This window comes from Rhinoraja longicauda, chromosome 24 (assembly GCF_053455715.1).
Source record: "Rhinoraja longicauda isolate Sanriku21f chromosome 24, sRhiLon1.1, whole genome shotgun sequence".
In the NCBI taxonomy this organism is placed as follows: domain Eukaryota; kingdom Metazoa; phylum Chordata; class Chondrichthyes; order Rajiformes; family Arhynchobatidae; genus Rhinoraja; species Rhinoraja longicauda.
This window is the reverse complement of record NC_135976.1, coordinates 26,685,982-26,712,732: the sequence shown is the minus strand read 5'-3', so window position 1 is coordinate 26,712,732 and position 26,751 is coordinate 26,685,982. Positions and strand designations below refer to the sequence as shown.

Here is a 26,751-nt window from a genome sequence, read left to right as displayed (position 1 = left end):
ACCCTCTGACTAAAACAATTCCTCCTCATCCTTCTAAAGGTACATCCCTTTTATTCTGATGCTGCGCCCTCTGGTCTTAGACCCTCCCACTAGTGGAAACATCCTCTCCACATCCACTCCATCTAAGCCTTTCCATGATCCAGAGACATAACTTTGAAGAATTGCTGCACATCACCCACTTTGTTTCCTTCCTTGAGACCACTGACTAACAATTGCTCCTGCCATTTTGCTAAAATGCCCTATAATCTATTACAGGTGGGCAGAAAGGGAACTGGAATATTGGGGTGAGCGTGCTTGGAAGCTAAATTATGGAACTTGGTGTCAGGGAACCTGACAGTAAATAAAATTGGAAAAATTAACGAAAAGGAAACCTGGCGTTTCCTGCTGGGATTCTTTTTGTATTTTCAAAACTTGGTCACGTCCCAAGGCAAAGGGATTACTTTCAAGCTGGCTCTAACCGCAAGATGTGATTTCCCCAAATCAAAGCATTTCACCTCCAAAGGACCTCTGTGTGTATTTAGCACCTCTCCAAAGAAGGTAAATGGGCAGGTAAGAAAAGAGTTTAGTTTAGTTTAGTTTAAAGATACAGCATGAAAACAGGCCCTTTGGCCCACCAAGTCCACGCTGACCAGTGATCCCCATTGGCACTATCCTACACACTAGGGACAATTTACAATTTTTCCCTAAGCCAATTAACCTACAAACCTACACATCTTTCGAGTATGGGAGGAAACTGGAGCACATGCGGTCACGAGGAGAACGTACAAACTCCATACAGACTGCACCCATCGTCAGGATCGAACCCGGGTCTCTGGCGCTATAAGTCAACAACTCTACTGCTGCGCCACCGTGCCACCTGTTCTGTTGGATTGAATGAACGAGCTCCCTTTGGCGATAGGCTGCTTTATGCTTCACCTCATGCAGTAAAATCAGACAGCGAGGATCCTGTGCCCGCAAGGTAGTTTATCAAATGTTTGTGTGTTTCACTGGAGATAAAATTGGATGGGATGATTAATAAAGTTGAAACAAGAGATCTAATATGGGAAGTGCAGAAGTAATGAAATATTGCTTATTGCCCAATTAATCCCAGTAGATAAAAGCCTGACAAGCGGGAGGAATGGCGTTGCTCTTATCAGGAGCAGAGAGAAGCTGGGAGCGTGTGGTGCAGAAGGGTAAATGGTTCCGAGAGGGGATCAGGAGGGTTGATTATCAGAGAGGGACGTAGGAGTTGGCTTTATCTCCTGGAGTAAAGATCAGGCAGGGACTGGCAGGTTGGACTTGAGGCCGCTGGTTGAATGAAACTTCTGGCTTCTCTTGGGAGTTTGGTGGTGGGAAGCATAGAAACAGTCACCATTCAAGAAACCTATTCATTTCCAACATATTGATGGATGCACAAGTACTTATTGAAGTACATTGTCAGCCTATTTAGCTACGAAGGGGCCACAAGGCATTTTCACAGAACAAGTCCATTTTATGAGCAGTTAAAATTCTCCGTGAAATGTAAGGTCTATAGTTTATACTTTCCATGTGTGACATCATTCAATATTGCGTATATTGCAATGAACACAATGTGCTTAACATATCTCCCTCTTTGGAAAGTTAATAATAGACGACTGTATCCTGGTTTAAATCAATCTGTTAGGCTAACTTGGAAGGATTACTAAGATTACTAATGCAGCAATTGCTAAAAGTTGTACTGCAGTTTAGCAAACTCATTAAAGTAAAGTAAACTAATCACTAGAACTTGCAGCGCTTACAGTGCCAGAGACTCGGGTTCGATCCCGACTACGGGTGCTGTCTGTATAGAGTTTGTACGTTCTCCCCGTGACCATGTGGGGTTTCCCCGAGATCTTCGGTTTTCGCCCACACTCCAAAGAAGTACAGGTTTGTAGGTTAATTGGCTTGGTATCAGTCAAATTGTCCCAAGTGCATGTAGGATAGTGGTAATGTGCGGGGATCGCTGGTCGATGGGCCGAAGGGCTTGTTTCCACCTTGTATCTCTAAATTAAACAAAATATATCCTGAATGTACAATAAAACTCCAACAATTCGCTTTCCAATTGTTTGGAAAGCCTGGCGGTTCAACATCTGCCTCTTTGGAGCCACATTGCTCACTCTCCCTTTAAACTCACCAGGCCCTCATTTCTTGCCTCAAACGCATGGCACTTTAATTTGCCCACTTCCTTTACACTCAATGGAGCCCCTGTGCTCACCTTAAACTCATCGGAGTGCTGTTTCCAACACTCCCTCTATATTCACTGGGCCCCATCCCTGTACTCCCTTAAAATCCTTTGGGCCTAGTTTCTACCCCTTTCAAACTCACCAGGATCTTGTTTCCCTGCTCTCTCTGAGCTCACTGGGCCCATTTCCTGCGCTTCCTTGAAACTTACCCGGATCTGGCTTCTCTGTGTTTGTTAAAGTAATCGGGCCCATTTCTTGTGATTAGTTTAGTTTAGAGATTCAGCGTGGAAACAGGCCCTTCGGCCCACTGAGTCCACGCCGATCCCCGCATATTAACACCATCCTACACACACTAGGGGCAATTTACACATACACCAAGCCAATTAACCTCCATACCTGTACGTCTTTGGAGTGTGGGAGGAAACCGAAAATCTCGGAGAAAACCCACGCGGACACGGGGAGAACGTACAGACAGCACCCGTAGTCTGGATTAAACCCGGGTCTTCGGCGCTGCAAGCGCTGTAAGGCAGCAACTCTACTGCTGCGCCACCGTGGCCACCCTATGTTCAACTCATAAGTGATAGGAGCAGAATTAGGCCATTCGCCCCATCGTCTACTCCGCCATTCAATCATGGCTGATCTATCTCTCTCTCCCAACCCCATTCTCCTGCCTCTCCCCCTAAACCCCTGACACCCGTACTAATCAAGAATCTATCTACCTCTGCCTTAAAAATAAACATTGACTTGGCCTCCACAGCCTTCTGTGGCAATGAATTCCACAGATTCGCCACTCACCAGGGTCCCCTTACCAACAATGGCTTCATGCTCACCAGGGCCCCAACTCCTGTGCTGCCTCTAAACCCATTGGTATCTGGTTTCCTCTACTCTGTATAAAACCACCACAGGCTGGGTTCTTGCTTTCACCTGTTTCTGATTCTCATACTTCCATTCAATTCACCTACTGTAGTTCTCTGGAAAATTGATTATACCGTCATATGATTCCTTTAGAGAAATGGTGAATTAAAAGTGTGTTGCGGTATTAATATGAATGACATCCCCTAATTTGGAAAAGCTGCTAGTCTTGCAAGAAAGTGCGAAGGGTACCAGATTATCTAGATCGTTTCCAGCAACAGATAATCTCTTTAATTTCAAGCAAAGACTTCATGTTAGTTTAAGCACTTGGAGGTCAATTAATTTTTTTTTTCTTGGTCGTGGTCCATTTTGCATATCAGTGTTTGGAGAAGAATCGGCCAACTGTGGCAACTTGGTCACTGAATGCAGGAAATTGGAAGGGCAACAAAAACTAATTTCTTATTTGAGCTAGATTTATCTGAGCAATGTGTTGCTTTTACACACAATGGAATGAATGTGGCTGGCCCTTCTTTTAATCAGGTCCTACTTGATTTTAGTTCATGTTTACGAAGCAAGTGGTTGGAATAAAAATATTTCTGAAAGTAGACAAGCAATACTTTCATATGTTTTCTTTATTTTGTACCTTAACATTGACTCTCAATGTCCCAGTATTTTCCCTTGGTACAGACGGGAAAATCATCGCTTCCATCTGCAACTAGTTAGTTGAAGAAATACAGATAGTTAGAGATGCCGCGCGGAAACAGACCTTTCGGCCCATCGTGCCCATGCTGCCCAGCACTAGCACTATCCTACACACTAGGGACAATTTACAATTGTACCAAAGCCAATTAACCAACAAACCTGAGCATCTTTGGAATGTAGGAGGAAACCGGAGCACCCGGAGAAAACCTATGTGGTCACAGGGAGAACGTACAAATTCCATACAGACAGTACCCGTAGTCAGGATCGAATCCAAGTGCTGTAAGGTAGTAACTCTACCGTTAGGTCACAGTGCTGCCCCCAACGGTGTAACCATTAAGTTTGTTACTTCAAGCTGGGGGAAGGAGAATTGAGCAGCGTGTCTACACACTGTTACTGATTGGCCATCTCGTGCTGGATGTATTCTCAGACAGATGATTTAGGAGTCAGTGTACTGACCAATGAGTTAAACTGAAGTACGTCTGGGGTCTCCAAAGAGAATATGAAGACCAACGATAGACTGAAGGTGCAGGAGTAACCGGTCATCATTCCTCCTGTTCCTTCCCCTCTACATTCAGTCTGAAGAAGGGTCCAGACCCGAAACATCACCCACCCTTTTTCTCCAGAGGTTCTGCCTGACCCGCTGAATTACTCCAGCACTTTGTGTCTATTTATAGTATATTAGAACAGGGTGGACCCGTTGGGCTCAAAGCTCACCTGCGTTATTATTAAGTAATAGATAGATAGATAGGTAGATAGACAGACAGACAGACAGACAGACAGACAGACAGACAGACAGACAGACAGACAAACAGACGGACAGACAGACAGACAGACAGACAGACACAGACAGGCAGGCAGACAGACAGACAGACAGACAGACAGACAGACAGACAGACAGACAGACAGACAGACAGACAGACAGACAGACAGACAGACAGACAGACAGACAGACAGACAGACACAGACAGACAGACAGACAGACAGACAGACAGACAGACAGACAGACAGACAGACAGACAGACAGACAGACAGACAGACAGACAGACAGACAGACAGACAGACAGACAGACAGACACCAGTATTTGCAGTTCCTTTCTACACACGAAGGCATTTGATATCATTACATGTATCACTTACAATACAGCGTGTGAGCGGACCATTCATTTATTTGGACAAACGTCCAAGACATAAAGGTGTTCACACTGTAAATTCATTAAAGCTGCACAAAAGTCACACCACAGAAACAGTTGTAACTTGACCTTTTTTTAATTGAAGTGTTTCAGGCAGCTGCTAAAGTAAATCACATGGATAATGATGACATTACATCAGACACGTAAAAGTCTTTGAAAAACAAAATAAAAGGGTCTCTTTACTTACAGTTTTGTATTTGTTTGCATTTAATTGATGTTTTTACTTCTTGTTTAAAGTTCCCTGCGTGTGGTCCGACAGATGAAATTAGTGCAGCGCACCAGAGTGTAAAAGACATCTGTCCAAAGCAACACGATTCTATCCCTGGAATATTATTTTCCAATTTCTACAGAAAAAGCTGATGGTTATTAGGACATGCAAGATGTAACCTCTGATAGACACAAAAAAGCTGGAGTAACTCAGCGGGACAGGCAGCATCTCTGGAGAGAAGGAATGGGTGACGTTTCGGGTTGAGACCATTCATACTTTAATCAATTAGTCTGAAGAAGGGTCTCGACCCGAAACATCACCCATTCCTTCTCTCCTGAGATGCTGCCTGACCTGCTGAGTTACTCCAGCATTTTGTGAATAAATACCTTCGATTTGCACCAGCATCTGCAGTTATTTTCTTAATCAATTAGCCACTCATTATCAATGATTCTACACTTTCTATATGTTTTTGGGTACCAATTTGCTCTTGCCTGATGCACCGGACAAGTTGTGCTGTGCAATAACTGGTCACTTAAATGTTATTATTATTATTATTATTATTATTATTATTATTATTATTATTATTATTATTATTATTATTATTATTATTATTATTATTATTATTATTATTATTATTATTATTATTATTATTATTATTATTATCATTATTATTATTATTTTTTTATTTTTTTTTTAATTTTTATTTTTTTTTATTTTTTATTTTTTTTTTTTAATTATTATTATTTTTTTTATTTTTTATTATTATTATTATTCACATGACACTTCCAATGCCATGTAACTGTATCTTTTCACTGTTGGCAGACCAATTTCCCACCGGGATAAATAAAGTTGTATTGTATCGTATCGTACCAGTATAAATGTGTAGGAAGGAACTCCAGATGCTGGTTTACACCTAAGATAGACACAAAATGCTGGAGTAACTCAGCATCTCTGGAGAGAAGGAATGGGTAACATTTTGGGTCGGGCCAGTATAAAAACCAGTGATAGACACAAAAGGCTGGAGTAATTCAGCAGGACAGGCAGCATCTCTGGAGAGAAGGAACGGGTGACGTTTTGGGTCAAGCCCCTGCTTCTCCATAATGCATTTTGCTACAGTTGTAATGCCCCAGGCAACACTGGCCGAAGATTGACCCAGGGAACTTAAACCTGCAGCAGATTTGTTTGTTGAGTCATCAATCAACTTCTTGCAAAATCCTAATTTAAAAATGTCTTTTTTTTAATGTAGCATGGAGAAAAATCCGAAGGGCGGCACGGTGGCACAGCGGTAGAGTTGCTGCCTTACAGCGCCACAAACCCGGGTTCAATCCTGACTATGGGCGCTGTCTGTACGGAGTTTGTACGTTCTCCCCTTGACCGCATGGGGTTTTCTCCAGTTTCCTCCCACATTCCAAAGATGTACAGGTTTGTAGGATAATTGGCTTTGGTAAGAATTTTGAATTGTCCCCAGTGTGCAGGATGGCACTAATGAACAGGAACTGCTGGTCGGCGTAGAATTAGTGGGCCGATGGGCCTGTTTCCGTGCTGTATCTCTAAAGCTAATACTAAAAAAAAAATCTGATTTAATCCACCTTAGACATCAAAGCTATCACATCAATGAACACTGGTTACTGGGCAGTCTGTTCTCATATACATCAAAGTTGTTACAAGAAGGTTATGTTCCCCCACCAGCACTTCCCTGATTAGTATGTTCTTCTGGGCTATTTGTGGTTACTTGCAGATGCAGAAGCTATATGGACAGAATGCAGTTTCTTTATATCACATTATTAAATGCAAAGAACATTCCCAGCTTGTTTGGAGATACAGCCTTTGGCCCACTGAGCACGCTGACTATCGATCACCCATTCACATTAGTTCTATGTTATCGCCCTTTCTCATCCACTTCCTACACACTAGGGGGCAATTTACAGAGGCCCATTAACCTACAAACCCAGAGTTCATTTAGATGTGGGAAGAAACCCATGCAGTCACAGAGAGAACGTACTTGCAAACGCCACACAGACAGCACCTGAGAAAAAGTTTGGGTGAATACTGGCTGATCACAGGTTCTAGCATTTATCCATTGGGAGATCATGGGTATTATCACCGGGAGAATATATTTACTGTGTGCCAACCTCTACACACAGAAATTACGAGTTGGGTCCCTTCTTCAGACTGATGTCTACAGTATATTGTGCCATGTCTGAAGAAAGATCCTGAAGAAAGATCCTGACCCAAAATGCCACCCATCCATTCCTTCCACAGATACTGCATTCTGTATGGAGTTTGTACGTTCTCCCCGTGACCTGCGGGGGTTTTCTCCGAGATCTTCGGTTTCCTCCCACACTCCAAAGACGTACAGGTATGTAGGTTAATTGGCTGGGCAAATGTAATTTTTTTTTTTAATTGTCCCTAGTGTGTGTAGGATAGTGTTAATGTGCGTGGGTCGCTGGGCAGCACGGACCCGGTGGGCCGAAGGGCTTGTTTCCGCGCTGTATCTCTAAATCTAAAAAAAATTTTAAACCTGCTGAGATGCTCCACCACCTTGTATTTTACTATATTGTATCTTTTGTGTCATTTACATAAAGTCAAAGCCAAGGAACTTTATGGAAGTTACTAGAGGGGATTCTGAGAAATAAGATGTAAATGCATTTGGATGGACAGATGCTGATTAGGGATAGTTAACATAGTTTTGTATATGGGAAATCAGATCTCCATAATTTGATAGAGCTTTTTTGAAGAAGTAACCAAAAAGGTTGATGGGCATTGTCAATGTGGACCTCAGCATGGCCTTTGACAAGGTTCTACATGGTAGGCAGCTCTGAAAGGTTAGATCGCATTATATCTACGGAGAGCTAGCTATTTGGATACAGAATTGACTTCATGGAAAGAACCAGAGGGAGATTGATGGTGGTAGAGTATTTTTTGAACTGGGGACCCGTGACTAGTGGTGTGCCCCAGGGATAGGCACTGGGCCCATTGATGTTTATAGTTTATATCAATTTTTGTTTAGTTTCGAGATACAGTGCGGAAACCGGGTCCGCGCCGACCAGTGATCCCCACACATTAACACTATCCTTCACACACTAGGGACAATTTTTACATTTACCAATCCAGTGCAATTAAGCAATCCAGTGTGGACAGCATGGACAGTAGCAACATTCGAGAATAAACTGGTGGGTGACTGAAGAATCAGTCTGAAGAAGGGCCCTGACCCGAAATGTCACCTATCCATTATCTCCAGAGATGCTGCCTGACCCGCAGGCCCTTCGGCCCACCGGGTCCGCACCGACCAGCGATCCTCGCACATTAACACTACCCTACACCCACTCAGGACAATGTTTACATTTACCAAGCCAATTTACCTACATACCTGTACGTTTTTGGAGTGTGGGAGGAAACCGAAGATCTCAGAGAAAACCCACGTGGTCACGTGGAGAACGTACAAACTCCGTACAGACAGCGCCCGTCGGGATCGAACCCGGGTCTCTGGCGCTGCAAGCGCTTTAGATAAGAATGTTTTAGATAAGAATGTAGATGGCATGATTGGCAAGTTTGCAGATGACACTAATGTGGGCGGTGAAGAAGGTTATCATAAATCACTGCAGGATCTTGGGCAGCTGGCCAAGTGGGCTGAAAAATGGCAAATTGAGTTTAATGCAGATAAGTGTGAGGTGTTGCAATTTGGGCAGGACTTTCTCAGTGGATGCAGGGGCTCTGGGGAGTGTTGTAGAGAAGAGAGATTGAAGAGTACAAGTACATAGTCCTTTGAAGGTTACATCACATGAAGATAGGGTGGTGAAGAACATTCATCAGTCAGGGAATTCAGTATAGAAGTTGGAAAGTTGTGTTACAGTTGTACAAGACATTCATGAGGCTTTTGGAGTATTCTGTTCAGTTTTTGGGACCCTGCTGTAGAAAAGTTGCCAGGAAGCTGAAAAGGGTACAAAGGCTTACTAGGATGTTGCCAGGACATAAGGGCCTGAGTGTAGGGAGAGGTTGGGCAGGCTGGGACCTCATTCCTTGGAGCGCAGAGGGCTTACGGATGATCTTATAGAGGTGCATAAAATCATGAGTGGAATAGAAAGGGTGAATGCTCAGTCTTTTTTTTGCACAGGGTAGGGAAATCAAGCACTAGAAGGCATACGTTCAAGGTGAGAGGGGAAAGATTTAACAGGAACCTGAGGGACAACGCTTTCACACAGAGGGTGGTGGGTCGACATAGTTGAGGCAAGTACAACAACTACATTTAAAATACACCTGCACAGGTACATGGAGAAAATAGAGGAAAATGAGCCAAAGACTGGCAAATGGGACAAGCTTGGATGGGGCATTTTCATTGGCATGGATGAGTTGGGGGTCAATGGCCAGTTTCCACACCGTATGACCACGACTCTAAATAATTAAGCTGATGACAAAAACGACTGGGGAAATAAGTTCATAATGAAGCTTGCCATAGTTGTTACAGTTTCCGCAAAGTGTTCTTTACAAAATCCAGCAGTAGAATCTTTCTGATTGCTATACAAGGTCCCCCTCATTTCCTTTTCTTTATAATATTTATTTTTATTGAAGGAAAGATACAATACGAAAAACGTAACGCATTACATTCCCCTCCATTTTGTTCTTTATATATAACAACAAAAATAACCCTCACCCACCCTCCCTGGACACCCCTTTGCAGCTGATGTGTTCACGATACATCATATCACAAATACAAATGCACAATTTGACAGCAAAACCTCTACATTCTTCCAAGGCGCAGGCCCATACATATCTACAACAAGTCAGATGGTTCAGGATTCTCTCATTCATTATGCATTGTTTCCTTTTCTAACAGTTCTATAAGAATTGCGGTGGGTTGCTGAATGCGGAAACCTCTGAGGAACCTGCAGCCTGTGTGACTTTTGTGTACAATGAAATATCCATTTCTAGTGGCATCGCAACCATTCACCCAGCCTCGCCTGCAGCTATCCAATGGATTGCTGACCTTTGACATCAAACTTTGCTGCTTCCTCAGCTGTATGAATGTTTATACTGACATAATATATACACACTGTGACCATGTCACCACAATTATAAATGGTGGTGTAAGAAAAACCAGTTCAAAATAGTCTGTGTGAAATCGGTGGCACTTCCAGCTTGTCCACAATATATAATTAGCATCCAAGTGTGTATTTTGTAAGGCAAGGCAAGGAAGTGTAATCGCTGAGTTACACCAGCACTTCATGGTTTTTTTTTACTAGTAGATAGAATTCAATAAGTTCACAAGTTATAGGAGTACGATTAGGCCATTCAGCCCATCGAATCAACTCCACCATTCTATCTCTGCCTCCTAATCCCATTTCCTGCTTTCTCCTCATAACCCTTGACAACCGTTCTAATCAAGAATTTGTCTATCCCTGCCTTAAAAATATCCACTGACTTGGCCTCCACAGCCCTCTGTGGCAATGAGTTCCACAGATTAACTACCCTCTGACTAAAGAAGTTCCTCCTCACCTCCTTTCTAAGAGCTCCCTTTAATTCTGAGGCTATAACCTCTGGTCCTAGACTCTCCCACCAGTGGAAACATCCTTTCCACATCCACTCTATCTGTGCCTTTCATTATTCTGTAAGTTTAAATGAGGTCCCCCCTCAACCTTCTAAACTCCAGTGAGTACAGGCCCAGTGCTGTCAAATATGGGGAAAATGTAAAGACTTTTGCTTTGGAGCAAGCAAAAATAGATTGGAGTGTTTTTGAAATGACAAAAGGATATGAACTGTGGAGGAATAGACAGATTTAGAGGTATTTATTCACAAAATGCTGGAGTAACTCAGCAGGTCAGGCAGCATCTCAGGAGAGAAGGAATGGGTGACGTTTCGGGTCGAGACCCTTCTTCAGTTGAGTTACAAAATGCTGAGTTACTCCAGCATTTTGTGAATAAATACCTTCGATTTGTACCAGCGTCTGCAGTTATTTTCTTACACGACAGATTTAGAGGGGTAAGTATATACATTAATAAGATCTGGTGAGTAGATACGGTCCTTTTATTCAATAATTTGAAATTCATGGGGTTAAAAAGTGTTGCTTCAATAGTCTGGTGCTTTTTGACAGACCCTGCATTCAATTAGGGGCACATTCCTTGGGAAGGTGTTAAAAGATGGGGCATTACAAATGTTTATGTATAAGAATGATACCAGGGTTAATCCACTAGAGCAGGTTACATAATGCTGGAGTAAGTCAGCGGGTCAGACAGTTTCACTGGAAACCATGGATCGTTGATGTTTCAGGTCGGGACCCTACTACCGACTGATTTTAGGGGGAGAGGAAGCTGGAAGAGAGGAGGTGCAGGACAAAGCATGGGAGGTACTAGGTGAACACGAGCAAGGGTGTTTTTCTTGTTGGACAATGGCTAAAACAGAAGGTGTGAGATAAAATGATAGAAGAGTTGTGAATTGTGAAGCCAGAATGGAGGAGGTGGAGGGAAATGAGTGTGAGTCCAGGTCAGCCAGAGGGGAGGGGGTGAAGAAAGGAGGGTGGTGTGAGCGAAAGCGGAGCGCGGGGGGGTTGTTATAGGTTACCTAACATTGGAGAATTCAATGTTCATACCGTTGGTAGACACTAAAAACTGGAGTAACTCATCGGGTCCGGCAGCATCTCTGGAGAAAAGGAATAGGTGACTGTACGGGCCGAGACCCTTCTTCAAACCTGTAATCTCTGTCCAGTCTTAGTTTGAAAACTGGGGAGGTTTGCACTATGTATTTGCTGAACTGTGGGTTGCAGGCACAAGTTGGTTGTCATTATTGGAAACTTTCAACTCCATTAATCTTTGGGTCAAAAGATTGGTCTTTCCTGGGGTAAATTGGGCAACACAACATCTTTAATCAGCAGCAGTTTAATCTTGTATTTTGTTTTACACAAAACAACCATACGGGAACTGCCTAACCTATGGGTATATTGAACATGTTGATATTGTTGAACCGTGTAAAGTGGAGGAGTTTCCTGCTGTTATCCAAGGTCTACTCCCAAAGAGTCTTATTTGAGATTTGCCCTTTTTCATAACCTGAGATGTATTCTCCTCCTCCCCTTCATCCCCAACCAAACAAGGAGACGTACTGCAGGAAAAGAGTTGGTTCTTGCACAGTAGAATGTATCTGGAGGAGCAACTGTTAGCCTTGTTTGATCAGTCATATTGGCTGATAAGTCTTTGGAGTGATCTCACCCATCTTCACAGTGGAGCCAGCTTTTCAGTAATTGATACATTGTATATTCGATCAAACTCAGAGCATCTTATTTTTCTTCTTCAGGCTGAAGAAGGGTCTCAACTAGAAATATCACTCATTCCTTCTCTTCAGAGATACTGCCTGTTCCGTTGAGTTACTCCAGCATTTTGCATCTATCTTCAGTTTAAACCAGCATCTGCAGTTCCTTCCAACACATCTTAGAGACGTAGAAAAATAGGTGCAGGAGTAGGCCATTCGCCCCTTCGAGCCAGCACCGCCATTCAATATGAGCATGGCTGATCATCCAAAATCAGTACCCCATTCCTGCTTTTTCCCCATATCCCCTGATTCCTTTAGCCCTACGAGTTAAATCTAACTCTCTCTTGAAAACGTTCCAGTGAATTTGCCTCCACTGCCTTCTGTGGCAGAGAATTCCACAGATTCACAACTCTGGGTGAAAAGGTTTTTCTTCATCTTAGTCCTAAATGGCCTACCCCTTATTCTTGAACCGTGACCCCTGGTTCTGGACTCCCCCGACATCGGGAACATTTTTCCAGCATCTCGCCTGTCCAATCTTTTAAGAATTTTATACGTTTCTACAAGATCTCCTCTCATTCTTCTAAATTCCAGTGAATACAAGCCCGGTCGATCCATTCTTTCATCATATGTCAGTCTCGCCACCCCGGGAATTAACCTGGTGAACCTACGTTGCACTCCCTCAATAGCAATCTTATTTTTGGATTGGTAATGTGACGACATTACCTAGGCAGGGGATGCTGACGTTACCTACTGATAACTATTGTGTGTTTTTCACTTCATTCTTCTCCAAAACAATATTGAATCTCGCTGTGTATGAAGGAACTGCAGATGCTGGTTTACACTGAAGATAGACACAAAATGCTGGAGTGACTCAGTGGGACAGACAGCATCTCTGGAGAAAAGGAATAGGTGATGTTTCGGATTGAGACCTTTCTTCAGACTGAGAGTCAGGGGAGAGGTGTGCAAAGGTGCAGAACAGATCAGAGCTGGTACGGATGGCCAAGGGGCCCACAATGGTCCATTGTTGGCTGTGGAGGAGGTGATAATGAGGGGATATGGACAGTAAAACTAGCAGAAGATAAAAAGCTGGAGTAACTGGAGACCCTTCCTCAGACTCGACCTGACACGCCACCCATTCCATCTCTCCAGAGATGCTGCCTGTCCTGCAGAGTTACTCCAGCTTTTTGTGTCTATCTTCAATGTAAACCAGCGTCTGCAGTTCCTTCCTACACAGTAAACCTAGCAGGACTTGCTGTCATTGTAACCATAGGACCTTAAACTCCAGCTGATATTCTGAATCTGTAGCCCTTGGGAGCTATTGTACATTGTTCAGAGCTGTGCTGACCATAGAATGGGGACGGATTATTAAAAATAAGATGATTCTTTCCGAGCTTTCAGTCCCAGCTTTTGCTAGACGGCATTAGATGGCTGAAATCTCAGCTGCAGTAATGCTTGTGAGAAATTTATTACATTACAGTATATTCTACGGCTGACTAGCAGTCTGTCCGTCTTTTTTTTTTCCTTTTTTTGTTGTGTGTCGGTGTTGGGATGGTTTTTATATATATTTTTTTGGTTGTGTATGTGTGGGAGGGGGTGGTGGTGTGGGTGGGGGGGAACTTTTCTCTTCCTCACGGCGCGGGGTGCGGCTCGGCTGCGGAGCCTAACATCCCCCGGTGCGGCTTGGCCGCTGGACTTTACATCCCCCGGTGCGGCTCGGCCGCTGGACTTTACATCGCCCGGTTCGGCCGCGAGACGTTTCAGCGCCCGGTGCGGGGACTGTGCGGGTCGGTCGGGGACGAGCTGTCTGTCCGTGGGCGTGGGGAAGAGAGGGGAAGTTTTGTTGCCTCCATCACAGTGAGGGGGTGTTTGGAGTCACTGTGATGGACGTTTGTGTTGGGGTCATGTGTCTTGTGTTCTTTTTTTTCTTCTATGACTGCTATGTAGTTTCGTTCGGTACTTCGGTACCGAACGACAAATAAAGCTCTGTTATACCTGTTATACCTGTTGTACCTGTTATTTATGACTTCTCCAAGGCAGCGTGTATGTTAATCCATTACCAACCAGTAGATGGTGCACAAGAGCAATTTGTGAATTTTGGGTCCACCTTTCCCAGCTGCAGTCAAGAACACACAGGGGAACTCACAACTTTCAACTATATTACAGCAAGAGTAAAGAGTGTTTAATTGTCAGGTGCACCGACAGCGGAACAATGCAATTCTTACTTGCAGCAGGATAAAAGGTCCGTAAACGGAATACACACAGATAATGTAAAATAAACAAAATGTGGTTTGTTTGCTCTGGTTTATTTTCACCCACATGTTTAGACCGTAATGTTGTATCCTTATTGCTTTGACGTGTTTATGCTTTATTCTTAATTGTTAACTGTATGTTTGTGTTGTCATTTGTGAGTGGAGCACCAAGGCACATTCCTTGTACATGCTCATACTTGGCCAATAAACTTACACATTCATTCATTCATTCATTCAAAATTCAATAAATTAATAATCACTATAACCCAAAGTCCTTCATGCAACCCAGGACAGTCTATGGAAGTTCATGGTGAAAGTTCTGCGGAATGAGGTCTACCTGACTTTCCAAATGATTGGGTCTTCAAAATGGAGGGTAGAGTTGAAGAGTTTAACAACACCATAACAGACCCTACGATACACCATGTCCATGCAAACCATCAATACTAAACTATGCACAGTAACTATGCACATTACCTGAATGGTGACCGATTGGGAGAAGGGGAGATGCAACGTGAACTGGGTGTCATGGTGCACCAGTCATTGAAAGCAAGCATGCAGGTGCAGCAGGCAGTGAAGAAAGCGAATGGTATGTTGGCATTCATAGCAAGAGGATTTGAGTTTAGGAGCAGGGAGGTTCTGCTGCAGTTGTACAGGGCCTTGGTGAGACCGCACCTGGAGTATTGTGTGCAGTTTTGGTCTCCTAACCTGAGGAAAGACGTTCTTGCCTTAGAGGGAGTACAGAGAAGGTTCACCAGATTGACCCCTGGGATGGCGGGACTTTCATATGAGGAAAGACTGGATAGACTGGGCTTGTACTCGCTGGAATTTAGAAGACTGAGGGGGGATCTTATAGAAACATATAAAATTCTTAAGGGGTTGGAGAGGCTAGATGCGGGAAGATTGTTCCCGATGTTGGGGGAGTCCAGAACCAGGGGTCACAGCTTAAGGATAAGGGGGAAGTCTTTTAGGACCGAGATGAGAAAACATTTCTTCACACAGAGAGTGGTGAGTCTGTGGAATTCTCTGCCACAGAAGGTAGTTGAGGCCAGTTCATTGGCTATATTTAAGAGGGAGTTAGAAGTGGCCCTTTTTGCTAAAGGGATCAGGGGGTATGGAGAGAAGGCAGGTACAGGCTACTGAGCTGGATGATCAGCCATGATCATATTGAATGGCGGTGCAGGCTCGAAGGGCCGAATGGCCTACTCCTGCACCTATTTTCTATGTTTCTATGTTTCTAACTCTGTCCTGTTCTACAGGATGTATATATATATTGACTTAATCAAGAGATATGGTGGATCATCCTTTTCAAATGTGGCTGCCCACAAAAATTGGTCTCCATTCTTACGTTTGCTGCATGGCCACAACTAGAAAGCAGCCCTGAGCTATTATCTACTTCATTGGAGACCCTCGGACTATCTTTGCTCAGACTTTACTGGCTTTACCTTGCAGTGAACGTTATTCGCATTACTCCCTTTATCATGTTCCCCATAAATGGCCAATTGCAAAGGCAGATGAAAGAATGTAGGGGGTGGGGAGAAATGGGTGCGTCTAGGTGGGGCGCAGGGGAGGTGGAGGAGGAGGAAAGAGGGCATGGGGGAGATAAGGGGAGGGGCGATTGTTAGAGGTTACCTAAAATTGATGAATTCAATGTTTGGTGGGCATCATTAGTTGCCCAAGCGGAATATAAGGTGCTGTTCCTCCAGATTGCGTGTGGCCTCACTCTGGCAATGGAGAACAGAAAGGTCACTATGGGAATGGGAAGAGGAGTTAAAATGGTTAGCGACCAGGAGATCAGGTAGGCCTCGGCAGACCGAGCTCAAATGTTCGGCAAAACGGTCGCTGAGTCTACGCTCGATCTCACTCAAGCACCAATAATCTAGATTTTACGACTGTCCAAAGTCCTTGCATTTACAGAAACATTGTAATTCAACAGATTCCTTTTGAACTAACTGCATTATAAAAGTTATGTGCTGCATTGAGAGTCGCGCTCACTCATTCACGCGGGGTGTCATTTGTTTCCAGTAACTGCCTGCATGTGGTGGAGCCCATGCCAGTGCCTGGCCGCGATGTGGAGGCTTACTGTCTGCTGTGCGAGTGTAAATATGAAGAAAGAAGCACCACCACAATCAAGGTACACCTAATCCTCCATTCCATCTGATCCATCTCCAACTCCCGGGTCGGGCGGCCACCATTGGTGGAGCGGGAGCACGTGGCCGCTGGCTGGGTGAGGTCACGTGGGGCGCGGGGCGGTGATGTCACCCTTTGTCCCTTATTTGGGAGTGAGGAAGTTGGCAACCCTAACCTGCACTAATCAAAGTGACTCGTTTTTGGGTGTCTTCGAGCTGATTGTGAGAATGCATTAAGAATATATTGTGCTTCAATTTGTGCTTTCAATCACTGTGCGCATTGGGGTAGGAATTTACCAGCATACTCTAGATCTTTGCTGGCTGAATGAAACTCTCCTTTACTCACCGACCAGCGATCACCCCACACTCTAACACTATCCTAAGCACCAGGAACAATTTTATCATTACCAAAACCAATTAACCTGCAAACCTGTACGTCATTGGAGTGTGGGAGGAAACATGAGCACCCGGAGAAAACCCAGGCGGTCACGGAGAGAACGTACAAACTCCGTACAGACAGCACCCGTAGTCAGGATCGAACCCGGGTCTCTAGCGCTGTAAGGCAGCAACTCTACCGCTGCGCCACTGTGCCGCCCAAAAGAAGTACTTAAAAAATATATAAACACTTCTGGGATACATAAAGTGGAGGATCTGAGCGAAGGAAAGTGTGGGCTCCACAAAAGTTGAGCCATGGTATTAATAATAAGGAACCCGAAATGGAAAGGTATAAATCAAATATACTTTTTTTTTTAACCTGTCTTCATTTTTAAAAAAAAGTAAAGTGATTTGGTAGATCATGTTTGGAGCCTTGCATATCAGTGCAGTCAGATGCAGAACAATAGCTCTGTAGAACATAGCTGGGGTTTTTTTGTTCTTAAGATTGCTTTTAAAAGTTCCAGATCTTCTCGTTTTCCAACTCAAGGAGTTGAAACTAGTTCTGTCCCTGTACTTCAACACTTTCAAGTAAAAAAGTTGCATTTGTTTCAGAGAAAGCAATGGTAAAATAAACAAACACTGGGCAGATAATGACAAGCAAATGAGGAATGTATCTGTGATGTAGGAAATTAACTGCAGATGCTGGTACAAATCCAAGGTATCACAAAATGCTGGAGTAACAGCGGGTCAGGCAGCATCTCAGGGGAGAAGGAATGGGCGACGTTTCGGGTCGAGACCCTTCTTCAGACTGAATGCATCTGTGATTGTCATTTGACAGGTAACAATCATCATCTACCTGAGCGTTGTTGGAGCTCTCCTTGTGTACATGGCATTCCTGATGATCGTGGACCCACTCATACGTAAACCCGACTCGTACATTCAACCACTGCACAATGAGGAAGACTCTGAGGTGAGGAAAGTGCATGGAAACCTTGGGTGGATTTTTGTAAAATGTGCACATACCTGGATGTGCAGGAATCGTGCTCCTTTACGTAATTAATATATTGGAAATGAGCCTTGGTTTCAATTCAATTCAAAACCGTGGCTGGTTTTTAATGCCTTGTGTTGATTATTAATAACATAATTTGAATATCCAATTTGGTAATATTAACAGTCACGCAGCAGGGAATCGGGCCCTTCAGCCCATCTTGCCATGCTGACCAAGATGCCACATCTACACAACTCCCACCTGCCCACGTTTGGCCGATATCCCTCTAAGCCTTTACTATGCATGTTCTTGTCGAAAAGTGTCTTTTAAATATCGTATTTGTACCCAGCTCTACCACTTCGTCCGGCAGCTTCTTCATGCAAAGAAGTGGCAGGTGGAATTGCAGCATAGCAAAGTGTGCAATCATGGCTGTAGAAATAAGTTATAGACTATTTTGTAAATGGGTAGAGGATTCAGAAGTTGGAGGTGCAAAAGGACCTGGCAGTGCTGATGTAGGACTTCCAAAAGGTTAATTTGCAGGTTCAATTGGTAGTAAGGAAGGCAAATGCAATGTTAGCACTCATTTCAAAAGGACTAGAATATAAAAGCAGGGATGTAATGCTGAGGTTTTTTAAGGCACTGGTCAAACCGCATTTGGAGCATTGTGAGCAGTTTTGGGCCATATGTCTGAGAAGGGATGTGCTAGCATTGTAGAGAGTCCGAAGGAGGTTTACAAGTATGATCCCAGGGATGATTGGGTTAACATATGATGATGGTTCTGGGCCTGTACTCGCTGAAGTTTGGAAGGATGAGGGGGGAATCTCATTGAAACTGATCAAATTATAAAAGGTCTGGGTTTAGTGAATGTGGAGAGATTGTTTCCACTAGTGGCAGAGTCTAGTCAAGTCAAGTCAAGTCAATTTTATAGCACATTTAAAAACAACCCACATTGACCAAAGTGCTGTACATCAGTTCAGGTACTAAGAAACGAACATACAATGGCACACAAACATAACAGCACATACATAAACAGTTCACAGCGCCCCCTCAGAGGGCCTCAAACGTTAGGGAGTAGAAATAGGTTTTGAGCCTGGACTTGAAGGAGTCGATGGAGGGGGCAGTTCTGATGGGGAGAGGGATGCTGTTCCACAGTCTAGGACTAGAGGGCGCGGCCTCAGAGTGTCAGGACAAATATTTTAACTTTATTTACAGTATTCAGCATATTCTCTGTGACACTGGAGGTGGGCATTCAGCACATGTTGCCTCTCAAAGGATTCCCATCTCCCCACTTATTTCCCCATAGCCCAGTCTCTCTCACCCGTAATTTCCACCCTCATTCTCAGACGAGCGGGAGCTATGTGGCAGGGACACTATCTGTTTGTGCTACTGTGCAATCCTGGCATGCATGTACATGAAAAGTAAACAGTTAAACTCATGGAAGGCAATTCAAACGCAGTGACGATCTGCGACATTTTGGTGACAATGATGTCTGATAATACATGTTGGGGTAGTGGAGCATTTTGATTGACCAGGAAATAAACATTTCCTTCTGGAATCAGAATGAAAGCCAGGAAAAGTGGCTTCGTTTTAATTTATTGTCACATGTACTGAGGTACAGTGAAAAACTTTTGTTGCGTGTTAACCAGTCATTGGAAAGACAATACATGATTACAATTGAGCCATTCACACTGTACTGACACATGATAAGGGAATAACATTTAGTGCAAGATAAATCCAGTAAAGTCCAATCAAAAATAGTCCAAAGAGGTAGATAGTAGTTCGGAACTGCTCTCAGGTTGTGTTAGGATGGTTCAGTTGCCTGATAACAGCTGGGAAGAAACTGTCCCTGAATCTGGAGGTGTGTGTTTTCACACTTCGATACCTTTTGCCCGATGGGAGAGGAGAGAAGATAGTGCGACCTGTTCTTGATTATGCTGCTGGCCTTGCTGAGGAAGGGTGGGGTATAAATGGAGTCAATGGAAGGGAGGTTGGTTTGTGTGATGGTCTGGGCTGTGTTCCCAATTCTCCGCAACTTCTTGCGGTCTTGAAAGGAGCTGTACCCAAACATTTAGACAAGTATAAGGATAGGACATGTTTAGTGGGACATGGGACAAGTGAAGATGGGACATGTTGGTCTGTGTGTGGGCAAGTTGGGCCAAAGGGCCTCTTTCGACGCTGTAAAACTTCATGACTCTATGACTCTAAATGAATGTTAAGAGTCATTTGCCATTATTCAAAAAGTATCGAGTATTTCAATGTCCCAGCTAACTTTCTTCCATCTACCAACATGACTCGTGCTTATCCTGTTGATATTTGTGGTGAAGATAGACACAAAAAGCTGGAGGAACTCAGCAGGTCTGTGGGTTCATTCTCTGGAGAAAAGGAATCGGTGATGTTTCGGGTCGAGACCCTCCTTCAGTTTCTAGGACAGAATCTCTGCCAACGTTCTTGCTTACAAAGCATAATTCATCACACAAAGCCTTTTAAAATATTTTGATCAACTGATAGCCCACCAAATAAAAGTGAGTTTATGTACTAATCTATTTTTTTTATGGATGGGTGTAACTTTCCAAATCTGGGCAAAAATTTGCTCATTGTCCCAAAACTCACCTATGCCTTTGAGATTTTGTTTTTAATTTTACTTTGAGAAGTTTCTTGTTGATAGTTTAAGCTTTTAAAATTATCCCTTCAAGTTCATTCTCTGTGAAATCTAAAAATATAACGTGTAGTTAAGATCAAACGACTTTTAAAAAAGCTTACCCCACTTCCTGCCACTCCTGTTTTAATAGATTTATTGCAGTTATTTCCTACCTTGTGACAGTGTAAGGATGCTTCTAACACTAGGTTAGGTGAAATAATCCCTGCCAGTCTGTGTGAGGGCTGATGATAGAGAAAATGTAGGTGGTCTAATGATATTGAGAGGAAATGTAAAATAGTACAAAGTGCTTATTATGGGGTGAGAAATGACAGTGTGAGGCTGGTCTGATGTCGGTGAGCAACTCCTGGTCAGACATTTCAGGATATCATTACTGGCAACAAAAACCTTTGCAGGTCTCAGGACATGCACAGAAACCATTAGGTTGTCAAAACAGGTAGCTCCCGTGGCTACGCCTTGGCTTTGGGTAGCAAATGAACTCTGGAACTGCACACTATCAGTGGTACATAGATGCTTTTTGAAAGTTAATGATACTGAACAATTTAAAGGAAGGTAACTTCCACGCACCTGTGATGAGCCTGTGTGAACATGAGATTTAAAGGAAATGTGCCGGGCAAGTTTATGGTTTCGGAGGGTGGTGGGTGCCTGGCACGGGCTGCCAGGGGAGGTGGTAGTGGTGGTGGTGGAAGCACCTCTCCCATCGGGCAAAAGGGGACAATAGACAATAGACAATAGACAATAGGTGCAGGAGTAGGCCATTCAGCCCTTCGAGCCAGCACCGCCATTCAATGCGATCATGACTGATCACTCTCAATCAGTACCCCGTTCCTGCCTTCTCCCCATACCCCCTCACTCCGCTATCCATAAGACAGAAGTGTGAAAACGCACACCTCCAGATTCAGGGACAGTTTCTTCCCGACTGTCATCAGGCAACTGAACCATCCTACCAACAACTAGAGAGCCGTCCTGAACAACTATCCAGCTCGTCGGAGACACTCGGACTATCTTTGATAGGACTTTACCTTGCACGAAATGTTATTCCCTTACCATGCATCTATACGCTGTCGATGGCTCGATTGTAATCATGCATTGTCTTTCTGTTGACTGGTCAGCACGCAACAAAAGTTTTTCACTGTACCTCGGTATGCGTGACAATAAACTAAACTTGAAGCTAATGGCTTTTAAAGGCTTTAGTTAGGCACATGGATAATCGGAAAATGGAGGGATGTGGATCATGTGCAGGCAGAGATTAGTTTAATTTGGCATAATGCTCATCACGGATATTCTCGCCCATTGAGTTTGTTCCTGTACTGTACTGTTGTATGTCCTATGTAATAACGAACACCATGCGTGGCCTGTTGATTGTCCAGTGGGCCATGTGCACTATAAAGCCATATGGGTCAGCATGGGTCAGTGAAGTCTGGTATCTTCACTATCTGCTTTGTGAAGATACCAGAAAGACATTGGCACTTATAATTACCTTATTCCCACAACAACATGTGCTCAATGGATCATTGCTAAGAGGAGGGACTAGAAAAGATACTACAAATGGTGAACATTGCAAAAGCTTCCCTTGCTCAGCAGGTAAGTGATCACGAAACGAAACGAAACTAAACTAATTAGGCGGCATGCTAATCAAATGTTGGGAGGCCTGTTGTTAGGTAAGATACATGAACTTTCACCAACAAGTCACTGTACACAGATCACAGCCTGAAGAAGGGTCTCGACCCGAAACGTCACCCCTTCCTTCTCTCCAAGATGCTGCCTGACCTGCTGAGTTACTCCAGCATTTTGTGATACCTTCACAGCCTGGCTCTGTAACTCCTGTGTTAAGATGGTGTTATAAGCATTTCTATCATTAATTCAGAGGAGAAAGTAATCACAATTAGAAAATAAAGTAGAATTTTAATTTTGACATGAAGTCATGAAGCTACATAGCTGAGTGTTGTTTCACTCAACACCTTCGCTCAGTCCGCCTCAACCAACCTGATCTCCTGGTGGCTGAGCACTTCAACTCCCCCTCCCACTCCCAGTCTGACCTTTCTATCATGGGCCTCCTCCAGTGCCATAGTGAGGCCCACCAGAAATTGGAGGAACAGCACCTCATATTTCGCTTGGGCAGCTTGCGGCCCAGCGGTATGAACATTGACTTCTCCAACTTTAGATAGTTCCTCTGTCCCTCTCTTCCCCTCTCCCTTCCCGGATCTCCCTCTATCTTCCTGTCTCCACCTATATCCTTCCTTTGTCCCGCCCACCTGACATCAGTCTGAAGAAGGGTCTCGATCCGAAACGTCACCCATTCCTTCTCTCCTGAGATGCTGCCTGACCTGCTGAGTTACTCCAGCATTTTGTGAATAAATAGCTGTGTGTAACACTTGTCTGACTGGACCTAACAGTCTTTTGTATTACAATCTTCAGATTGTTTCGTAAGGTGCAGGGTAAAGCTTTCCTTAGTTAAGTTCCAAATATTTTCTCAAAGATGTAGAACTGGTCTGAGTGCCCAGTATCGTCTCTGTTCTGAGAAACATAATAGACAATAGACAACAGACAACAGGTGCAGGAGTAGGCCATTCGACCCTTTGAGCCATTCAATGTGATCATTGCTGATCATCCACAATCAGTACCCCGTTCCTGCCCTCTCCCCATATCCCCTGACTCCGCTGTCATTAAGAGCTCTATCTAATCTCATCTGACAACAGAAACCATCTAAAGTGGTGGTAAACTTTATTTACCTGGAAAACCGCAGCATTTTATAAGACTCGCCTTTAATTATATGCTATGAGTTCTTGATGATAATGTAAGTAGGATGCAGGAAGTGGGAGGAAGAGTATGTAAACATCGGTCTGAGGCTCAAGAGGAAACTTCAGCAGTGGAAGTTCTCGGCCTGTGTGAGGGGTCTCGGCCTGTGTGTAGGGTTTAGTTTAGTTTAGTTTTTTAGTTTAGAGATACGGCGCAGAAACAGGCCCTTCGGCCCACCGTGTCCGCGCCGACCAGCGATCCCCGCACACTAACGCTATCATACACACACTAGGGACAATTTTTAACACATACACCAAGCCAATTAACCTACGGTCCTGTATGTCTTTGGTGTGTGGGAGAAAACCGAAGATCTCGGAGAAAACCCACACGGTCACAGGGAGAATATACAAACTGCGTACAGACCGCACCCATAGTTGGGATCGAACCCGGGTCTCCGGCGCTGTAAGACAGCAACTCTACCACTGCGCCACTGTGCGGCCCTGTCTCGACCTGTGTGTAGGGCCTCAGTCTGTGTTTGGGGTCTTGGCCTGTGTGTAGGGTCTCGGCCTGTGTGTGGGGTCTCGGCCTGTGTGCGGGGTCTCGGCCTGTGTGTGGGGTCTCGGCCTGTGTGCGGGGTCTCGGCCTGTGTGTGGGGTCTCGGCCTCTGTGAGGGGTCTCGGCCTGTATGTAGGGTCTCGGCCTATGTGTGGAGTCGGCCTGTGTGTGGGGTCGGCCTGTGTGTGGAGTCGGCCTGTGTGTGGGGTCTCGGCATGTGTGTGGGGTCTCGGCCTCAGTGAGGGGTCTCGGCTTGTGTGAGGGGTTTCGGCCTGTATGTAGGGTCTCGGCCTGTGTGTGGAGTCGGCCTGTGTGTGGGGTCGGCCTGTGTGTGGGGTCGGCCTGTGTGTGGGGTCTCGGCCTGTGTGTGGGGTCACGGCCTGTGTGTGGGGTCTCGGCCTGTGTGTGGGGTCACGGCCTGTGTGTGGGGTCTCGGCCTGTGTGTGGGGTCACGGCCTGTGTGTGGGGTCTCGGCCTGTGTATGGGGTCGGCCTGTGTGTGGGGTCTCGGTCTCTGTGAGGGGTCTTGGCCTGTGTGTGGGGTCTCGGCATGTGTGTGGAGTCGGCCTGTGTATGGGGTCTCGGCCTGTGTGTGGGGTCACGGCCTGTGTGTGGGGTCACGGCCTGTGTACGGGGTCGGCCTGTGTGTGGGGTCTCGGCCTGTGTGTGGAGTCGGCCTGTGTGTGGGGTCTCGGCCTGTGTGTGGGGTCACGGCCTGTGTGTGGGGTCACGGCCTGTGTGTGGGGTCTCGGCCTGTGTGTGGAGTCGGCCTGTGTATGGGGTCTCGGCATGTGTGTAGGAACTCAAGATGTGAGGTGATGGATCTCAAGATGCGCTGTCTTTAGACTTTAGAGATGCAGCACAGAAACAGGCCCTTCAGCCCCCCTAGTCCGTACCGACCAGCACTGATCACCCCGCTGTTTCGAGTTATTGAAGCTATTTCAGATCAATGCAGAGGGTGGTGAATCTTTGGAATGCCCTACCCCAGAGGGTGTGGAACCTAAATCATTGTGGGGGGCAGTATTAAAAAGGCGAATAGACATATTTTTGAAAGATCGGGGGTTGAAGGCTATGTGGAACTGGCACAGAAGAGGAGGTAAATTATCAATATTTAGCTTAGCATGATAAAATTATTATTTAGATAAAATTCAGTTTAGTATGATAAAGTATGACAAATAAGGTGTCATTGATTGAATCATTGAGGTGAGGCCTGGGGCAGACCAGCCAGATCATTTTGCCTGTCAGAACAGGTTCAAGGGGCCGAATGATCTCCTCCTAGATACGTGGATAATAGGTGCAGGAGTAGGCCATTCGAGCCAGCACCGCCATTCAATGTGATCATGGCTGATCATCCACAATCAGTACCTCATTCCTGCCTTCTCCCCATAGTCCTTGATTCCGCTAGCCCTAAGAGCTCTATCTAGCTCTCTTTTGAATGCATCCAGTGAATCGGCCTCCATTGCCTTCTGAGGCAGAGAATACCACAAATTCACAATTCTCTGTGTGAAAAGGTTTTTCCTCATGTCAGTTCTAAATGGCTTACCCCTTATTCTTAAACTGTGGCCCCTGGTTCTAGACCCCCCTCCCCAACATGGGGAACATATTTCCAGCATCTAGCGTGTCCAATCCCTTAATAATTTTCCTCCTTCAATATCTAGGTGTAATGTTGCCTTGGAGCTATCCAAGTGCATGGGTGGTCTGATAAAAAAACAATGCTTCCCTGAGTGTCTGATTCCCCCTTTGCTCAGTTTACAGTCATGTCCCAACAGCAGTTGACAACAGGCTACTGGTATTGAAGTGCATTGTCTCCCTTGTCCAGTGGCATAGTTGTAGCATACCAGGTAAGTAGCTGATACCTGAGAATAGGTTTCAATGCAGAAGCCTCCTTTCTTTGAATAGAGAATTGTGATATAAATCATAATTCCTAAATGATTAACTGTGTATACAGTACTTACCCTTGCATGTTACAAACATGGGTTGAGTATTTTGTACTCTGACAGCTTCCAACTCCTCGGTATTTTTGAGATTGAATTACTGATGCGTTTTTTTAACTCTATTATTTTTGGGTTTACATTCATTTGAGTAACAGTGGAGCTGTCATATTGGAGGAAGGATGTTTATTTTCAATCATACAATTGCATTCCTACCATGAGATGCGAATTAATCCCTTGAGTGTTGGGAGGAGATCTGAATGTGTCTTGACAGTTTGTCTTTGTCATAGGAGACTTGACTCCGGCTCACAACACAGTTTTAATATCTTCACGGTCAGCTTTCCTTTGTAGTTTTCTTCCACTTGGTGCGCTGACACTTTGATCACCGTCTGCCCTTTTATCATCTTTTCTCTTGTTGTGAAGGTTGTGAATACCTCAAGATTCAGGCCTGGGTCAAACCCAAAACACCATATACTACCACAAGGCAAATGCAAAACTTTTTACGAGCCTTAAAATACTGGAAGATGAGCAAACGTACGGACGAAACCATCCGTGTTTCCTGTTTATTCAACGGAGAAACTCAGATGGAAATATGAAACTTTACTTTGGAGATTAATGTTTCGTGGTGTAACATAAAGAAAGGGGAGAATGAGGGTTTTGTCTAAAAGAAAATATTTTGTGGCATAGATAAATGATCCAGCCTTTGCCAATGAGGAAATGCATTCAGTGTGGAGAAAGGAACTGCAGGTGCTGGTTTACACCGAC

General features: G+C 44.5%; 1 protein-coding gene across 1 annotated transcript in view; it reads left to right on the top strand.

The window, feature by feature from the left end:
• Window positions 1–26,751, top strand: part of tmem9 (transmembrane protein 9) — a 59,166-nt gene that overhangs the window by 7,560 nt on the left and 24,855 nt on the right. The window contains exons 3-4 of the mRNA XM_078420449.1: window positions 16,640–16,748; window positions 17,957–18,088. Coding sequence (XP_078276575.1) covers window positions 16,640–16,748; window positions 17,957–18,088 — 241 coding nt within the window. The remainder of the gene's footprint in view (window positions 1–16,639; window positions 16,749–17,956; window positions 18,089–26,751) is intronic.